We start from the raw sequence: 8,018 nt of genomic DNA, 5'->3' as shown, positions 1-8,018 counted from the left end.
AAGGTTTTTTCTCCATTCTGTCACTGATGGAGTTTTGGTTCCTTGCCGCTGTCGCCTCTGGCTTGCTTAGTTGGGGACACTTCATTTCCAGCGTTACTGTCACTGATTGCGAATGTTGCTGATACCTCCTCTTCGTCATTTCTACATGGAGATGAGTCCACACTGCCCAGCAGCACCACTGGTTTCCCCATATGCTGTAGCACAGGTCATAGAAAGGTCAGTCTAATCTTCCACTGCCGCTCTTTTCCATTGTAATTGTGCATTTGTTGGAATTTTTTCACGTCTTGCTGGAATTTTCTCTCGAGAAACCACGCTCTGGAGGCCTCTCAGGACAGGCTTCCAATGGATGGCAGGCCTCCAGAGTGGCACCTGTTTCAGGCACCATGGCAGAGCAGGCAGACTGGGAGGCCATGGCGGAGTAGACAGTTCAGGGGGCCATGGAGAAGTAGACAGTTCAGGAGGCCATGGCGGAAGAGGGAGCTCGGGGAGCCTGGCCTCGGCACTCAGCCCGGCCTCCACGGATCGACCCCTACTACCCCCCCACAAAAAATCCTTGGGCAGAATATCGTCTTTAGAGGCCCTCCATAGACTTAACTCGGGAACTGTGGCCCTCCCTGGGATTGACTTGGGGACTGGAGCCCTCCTTGGGTTGGACATGGGAACTGGAGCCCTCTCTGTGCTAAACTCGGGGACTGGAGCCCTCTCTGGGCTAAACTCGGGGTCTAAACTCAGGGACTGGAGCCCTCTCTGGGCTAAACTCGGGAACTGGAGCCCTCTCTGCGCAGAGAACAGTCTTTTTCTCCTCATCCTCCAAACAAAGGTTGCGGGTTTGAGTCTCGTACCGGCAGGGATTGTAGGTGGGGGGAGTGAATGTACAGCGCTCTCTCCCACCTTCAATACCACGACTGAGATGCCCTTGAGCAAAGCACCGAATCCCCAACTGCTCCCCGGGCGCCGCAGCAAAAAATGGCTGCCCACTGCTCCGGGTGTGTGTTCACTGCTGTGTATGTGCACTTTGGATGGGATAATTGCAGAGCACTAATTCCAAGTATGGGTCACCATACTTGGCCACATGTCACGTCACTTTCACTTTGGCTAAGGGAGAACGGCACGGCCAGCGGGCTTGACTGAGGAACGGTCGGCGGGCTGGTTCTGGCTTGGGGCCGGACGCTCTCCAGACACTGGAGGATCCCTTCCCTCCAGTGTAGTTCCATGGTGTCTGGGAGGTCCATGGGGTGATGGTAATTGGCCCAGTGCCAGAACAAAGAGTTGATGGTGCCGTCATCTAAAGCCAGGAAACATACGTAGGACACGGGGCCGACATTCAAAACAGCACTCAGGACTCTGGAAACACAGGGCTTAAATACACATGGAAACTAATGGGACACACCTGGGATCAATGGAACTAAACGGGGAACACCTGGAACAAATGACATTAATAAGGACAGGAACGGGAAGGACCAAATAAGGGCATAGGAGGAACACGGGGGAAAACCAGGACACGGAGCATGTGGGGAACCAAACACAAATCGTAGGGAAGTCGTGGCCTAATGATTAGAGAGTTGGACTCGTAACCCAAAGAGTCTCGTACTGGCAGGGATTGTAGGTGGGGGGAGTGAATGTACAGCGCTCTCTGTACATTCAATACCACAACTGAGGTGCCCTTGAGCAAGGCACCGAACCCCCAACTGCTCCCCGGGCGCTGCAGCAAAAATGGCTGCCCACTGCTCCAGGTGTGTGTGTGTTCACTGCTGTGTGTGTGCACTTTGGATGGGTAAATGCAGAGCACTAATTCCGTGTATGGGTCACCATACTTGGCCACATGTCACATATCACGTCACGTCACTTCGTCACAAGAGACAGAAACAGAGTCTGACACTTAGACTTAATTGTGGCCACACAGACCTGGCCACAAAGTTTAACTGTAGCACAGCCACGGTAACCAACTAATCTGTAGGTTAGTGCGTGACTGCACCGAGGTTGCCATCTCGGACACTGTGAGATTTGATGAACAGAGTCAATTGTACAGCCAGTATAAAGGACAGACCACACTTAAGGCTTTGTGTAGCACACAATGGAATAATTACCTTTGCCGATGACCTGTGTTGAGGGAGTGCTTCAGACAAGGCAATAAAAGCTGACTGTGGGCTTCTCAAACACCTAAAACCAGGTGATATAATTATGGCAGACAATTTGGTTTCACAATTTTACGACATTTTGCCAGAGGACGGTTCACACAGGAGGAGGTGAACAATATCAGACTTCTCTCCAGTGCTCAGATACACGTTGAGCGTTTCATTCAGAGGCTGAATTGTTTTGTTTACATGCGTAAATGCTGAATTGTTTTGCATTTTGAACCACATCCCATACCAATTCAGCTGCAGTCCGTAACTTTTAGCGCTCTAGCGTTTAATAAACAGAACTGCATGCGTCTTGTGTAAGAATATTGTAGCCAGAGCTACTTCTCTCTGTTTATGTCTATGACGAATCACGCAGGTACTGGGCTACTCCGTAGCAGTACCTACCCGAACCAGTCTAAAATAGTCAGAATATAAACACTTATTATAGGCACTGTAGTGATTCAGGATAAGCCAGAAACACGGTTTGGAAAATGGATTCATGGTGTACTTGCTTATTATATAAATTTTGATCACTAAAAAAGTTACAGACTGCAGCTTTAAGTACATTTTACGTTTAAAATTCAGTTTCCCTTCTTCCTTTCATTGCAAAAACACTTGAATGAGCTGTGTTCAACCAAGTCTCTGCCTTTCTAACACAGAATCTCCTGGACAGCAACCAGTCTGATTTCAGAAGTGGACATTCGACCAAAACTGCCTTGCTCTCAGTTGTTGAAGCCCTAAGATTGGCAAGAGCGGATTCCAAATCTTCAAAACTTATCTTGCTGGTTCTGTCAGCTGCTTTTGACACGGTTAACCACCAGATCCTCCTGTCAACCCTATTGGCAAAGGGCATCTCAGGAACCGCACTCCAGTGTTTTGAGTCTTACCTCTCAGATAGGTCCTTCAAGGTATCTTAAAGAGGTGAGGTGTCCAAGTCGCAACATCTAACTACTGGGGTGCCTCAGGGCTCAGTTCTTTGACTGTATACATGGCATCACTAGGTTCTGTCATTCAGAAACATGGCTTTTCATATCAATGCTATGCTGATGACACTCAACTCTACCTCTCATTCCATCCTGATAATCCGACGATAGCTGCTTGCATCTCAGCATGTTTAATTTCTTGCTGGATGAAGGACCATCACCTTCAATTTCACCATCTAGTTAGGCACATCAACCATAACTCCTTCAAAAACAACCAGAAACCTCGGAGTTCTTTCTCAGACCACATTGCTAAAACTACCTGGTCCTGCAGATTTGCTTTATTCAACATCAAGAAGATCAGACCCTTTCTTTCGGAACATGCTTCAAGCTCTTATTCTGTCCAGGCTGAACTATTGCAATGCTCTCTTGGCAGGTCTTCCATCCAGTTCTATCAAACCTTTATAATTAATCCAGAATGCGGCAGCAAGATTAATTTTTAATGAGCCGAAAAGAACGTAATCAGCGCTGTTTACGTTCAGCATGCGCGTGCTTTTGCTGAACGTAATCAGCGTTGTTTTCTTTGCGCACAAAAAGTATTTTCGTAGCTTCGTAAAATTGCAGTTCAACCCCTGATGTCACATGGACCATTTTACCGATGTTCTTGCTACATTTCTGTGCTTTGATCGTGGTAATATTTTTGCTGTCTATGGAGGATCAGAGCTCTCAGATTCCGTCAAAAATATCTTAATTTGTGTTACAAAGATAATCTGAGATTTTATGGGTTTGGAATGACCTGAGGATGAGTAATTAATGACAGAATTTTCATTTTTGTGAACTAACCCTTTAAAAGAGACTAAGGTGAGAGATCCAGTTTCTGTAGCTAAGGAGAAAAATCTAAGCACAGTGTGTGATGTTGATGAGATTTTTTCTAAAGCTTTAAAGGAGTACCTACTTTTCCAGCACTTTGGATTAACACTACAGTGGACTTTTGTATATATACCGGTGGACACTTTTGGGACATTCACTTTGGGACTAGCAACACACTGGATTTCTTAAGGATTGTTTTAGGGTATGGAACTGAAAGACTGTGCATTTAACAGAATATTGTAAATACATATTTGATTTTCACTTTTAACATTGTTGTCTGTCTCATCTTTTTAAACACTCAAAGCTCTCGCACAGTATACTCTGACCCCATTTTAACAAACGTAACATCTTCCAATAAAGCCGATCGTTACAAGATCTCTTATAAAACTTTAAAGAAAGTTTATTTTCTAGCAAGAAAAGGTCAAACAGTCTTACAGTCACCTTCTCAATTCTCAAAAGTTGCTTACGTAGAATGTATTAAAGAATTTACAGTATTAAAGAATTCCATTACAACATATACACTCTCATTTAGATCATCAACATAAATCATAGATACCTAACATGGTATAAGTGAGGTTACATTAACTAGCGATTCTATCATAACGCATGTGTAAAACAGTATACAATACAATAGACAATATACAAGAACAGTAATAATACACACAATGACCTGAGGATATGAGTGTTCATTCTCAGAAATGTTTGTCTATGAATTATTCAGAGAAGAGTCCTTTTCTATGGGCATTATGTGTCTTGGAAATGTAGTGAGAGTTGCTCTGCCCACATTCCTTTAAGCAATAAAACCAGTGTTATCAGATGATTTGTCTTCGATTGCCATGGAACCAGAGGCCTGTTCTGCCTTTTTGAGGCATTAGTTGCATTTCGGTGGAAGTCATAGTTGGCTCGTTGGTTGGGTGAGGGGTGTTAGGGGTTATTTGTTAAATATAACAAATGTCAATGTAGCAAGATGCGATTCAGCTGTAAAGCAGCTATACGGAAGATGTTATGCCATCATCCAGTTTAAGTGAAACTCAAGATTTGCTTTGTTTCTGGAAGTCTTTCCACAGTGATGGCACATGACAGGCTTCCCTCCGATGTCTCTGAATGATTCTTTGGCTTTTCTTGTCTGTAAAACTTAAAACAACACTTAACATTTAAACAGGTCCCTCTTGAGTAAATCTTCATGTGGCACTGAAGGTTACCTTTTCAGTTGAAACATCTCTTTAGTGTGAATTCTCATGTGAATTTCAAGGTATCGCTCTTGACTGAAACTCTTTCCACACTGAGGGCATATGTAAGGCTTTTCCTCAGTGTGAGTTCTCATGTGCCTGTTAAGACTTCCTTTATGAGTAAAACTGTTTCCACACTGTTGGCAGGTAAAAAATCTCTCCATAGTGTGAATTCGCCTGTGGACTTTAAGGCAGGTGAAGGGTTTCTTTTCAGTGTGAACTCTCATATGGTAATTAAGGGTTCCAGGTTGACTGAAACTTTTTCCACACTGTTTGCAGGTAAAAGGCTTCTCTCCAGTGTGAATTCTCATATGGTGAACAAGATTTCCAGGTTGCCTGAAACTCTTTCCACACTGTTTGCAGGTGAAAGGCTTCTCTCCAGTGTGAATTCTCAAGTGAGATTCAAGATTTACGTGTTGACTGAAACTCTTTCCACACTGTTTGCAGATGAAAGGCTTCTCTCCAGTGTGAACTCTCATGTGAACTTTAAGGTTTCCATGAAAACTAAAACTCTTTCCACACTGATTGCATGTGTAAGGCTTCTCTCCAGTGTGAACTCTCATGTGCTTGTTAAGGCTTCCTTTATTAGTGAAACTGTTTCCACACTGTTGGCAGGTAAAAGGGCTGTGGACATCGAGGTTTCCATTTTCATTGAAACTCTCTTCACACTGAGGGGATCTGTTAGGCTTCTCTCTATTGTGAATTTTCATGTGCCTGTTAAGTTTTCCTTGTTGATTGAAAGTCTTTCCACACTGAAAGCAAGCAAAATAATTCCTAGTTTCTGTCTCTTGAGCTATTTTTCGTGTGAAAGTCTTTTCAGACTGTAAGGAACAAAAAGATTTTTCTCCGGTAATGAAATCATGAAGCTTCTCATACTGATCTTTCTCCTCAATTTCATTCAGTACTTCCCCCTCCTCTTTCAGTGCCATCAGGTCTAAGGTGAAAAAACAAACCAAAAAAAGTTAACCCCAGTTTAATGGCTCAAAGCAATCAACATCAAAACATGTAGATATGTAATGCATGTATGCTAGATCCTACACCAGGGTGTCCAAACTTGCTTTCGGTCGGCCTGTGTCCTACAAAGTTTAGTTCCAACTTGCCCCAACAAATCTGCTAGAAGTTTTTCCAAAGACATTGATTAGCTTTAATTGGGATTAGAGCTAAACTCTATAGGACAGCTGTCCTCCAGGAGCAGGATTGGACACCCCTGTCCCATATCCACTACGCTACTGAAAGAGGCATTACATGTAATCTGATGCATATTTGCATTCATGATGCATATTCTAATGAGCGCAGCATGAGCTTGGCTTTGATCATTAGAAAAATTCAGCACGGAGATTCATTAAAAGAAGGGTAATTAAGGGTAATGAATTGCAAACACATTATATTGTTTTGTGTAGTGCGAGTCTGTAAATAAATTATAGATTTGTATTGATTTGTAGTGGTGAGTGGGGTTTCATATGATGGTTATTCTGTACCATTGTTTTGTTTTTCTCTTGTTCTGTTCTGCAAAAATTACTTGCTTTGGCATCTAACCATTGCTACAACCAGGGCTCAACATTAAGCCTTGATATGTGCTTGTCCTTTGGACAAGTAAATCAATCATTCATTTGTCCAAGTAAAAAAGTTAGTTGTATGTAAGAAACAGGATTTTTTTGTTGTTGTTGTAAATTTCATTTATTTGTAAGCAATATTCTCATCACTGTTTTATCAGCTCTAACATAAATATCTGTGGTATTTGCCACATTAAACAAAATGAGTGTCAACAAAATCCACTACAGAAGACACACAGAAAGGGTAATTTAGATGCATTTATGAAGCTCAGAGGTAGTAGCATGAATGTATTTACCTAGCCTAGCAAAATTACTGCAATGTTGAGAGATAAATGTTTTATACATGTTAAAATATTTAAATGATTATACAAACATTACATGTTTTTTTTTAATGCAATGATACTTTTACACATGAAATTTAACTGCCAGTAGATGTGAGGTCTTAATAAGGGAGTCATTGAATCATTCATTCAACTGATTCATTCAAATGTCTGATTAATTCAAGAATGAAGCAAAGTACTTTATGTATGGGTCATTGAATCTCGGACTAACAGGATTCATACAAAAATGCTGAATCAATCAGTAACAAAACACTGTTGTGTGTTGTTCACAGATGCGCAACTACTCTTCAGTGATCTTTCTTTGGAACTATTTTCATCTGTCAATATCTCGAAAATGTAAGTCACTTTACGTTAACTACTTGTATAAAATCGGTGTCACGTTTGCAGTCCTGATATTTAAGAAAACATCACTCTTGGTTATGTGTTGTTGCTTATTATGCAATAAATATAAAAACCCAACTTTATACATTTTTACCACAGTATATTTCTTCTGTGAGTTTCTTGTGTGTGCTGTTTTGATTTCTCCATGAGAGTCTCTCTCACACACACACACAGTAAGACTGCACAAGCTTCATCTGGCACGACCATGCTACTGACAATACATTATCCATTATCAGTCGACATTCACACTGAATGTAATAAAATCAGAATCCTTCTCACGAAAGCTTTAGTGCATCCTTAGTTAGTTTTTGTTAATGAGGCCACTTGTCCAGTTGAGCAAATAAAAGTCTCTTTCACGTGCCCCTTCAAAATATCCACTTGTCACAGACAAACAGACATGCGTAAATGCTAAAATCAATGACACTCTGTCTACACTGATCAATGGATGGACTTGTTTGAGATTCACCTTGTTTTGCCTGGAATTTAGATAAGAGCAGGTGGCTGTAGTGAGAGGAGAAGTGAAGTAAGTGCAGTCGAAACAGACAGCGGTCATATCTTGTAGTGTGTCAGCCACCTACAGTATGAGATTAAAGGAGGATAGTGT

The 8,018-nt window shown here is 42.0% G+C and overlaps 1 protein-coding gene across 1 annotated transcript; it reads right to left on the bottom strand.

Annotated features, from left to right (window-relative positions):
* Positions 1-4,352: 4,352 nt before the first annotated feature.
* Positions 4,353-6,164, bottom strand: LOC107572684 (gastrula zinc finger protein XlCGF8.2DB-like). Its single transcript, XM_016259113.1, has one exon. The coding sequence runs from the start codon at positions 6,066-6,068 to the stop codon at positions 5,109-5,111; it is 960 nt and encodes a 319-aa protein (XP_016114599.1). The 5' UTR covers positions 6,069-6,164; the 3' UTR covers positions 4,353-5,108.
* Positions 6,165-8,018: the final 1,854 nt, after the last annotated feature.

This window comes from Sinocyclocheilus grahami, unplaced genomic scaffold (assembly GCF_001515645.1).
Source record: "Sinocyclocheilus grahami isolate Dianchi unplaced genomic scaffold, SAMN03320097.WGS_v1.1 scaffold1795.1, whole genome shotgun sequence".
NCBI lineage: Eukaryota > Metazoa > Chordata > Actinopteri > Cypriniformes > Cyprinidae > Sinocyclocheilus > Sinocyclocheilus grahami.
The sequence above is the reverse complement of the archived record's forward strand: the minus strand, read 5'-3'. Positions and strand labels throughout refer to the sequence as shown.

Bases quoted from the DNA above. Each gene is read 5' to 3' on its own strand.
- LOC107572684 (XM_016259113.1), bottom strand. From the start codon at position 6,068: ATGGCACTGAAAGAGGAGGGGGAAGTACTGAATGAAATTGAGGAGAAA.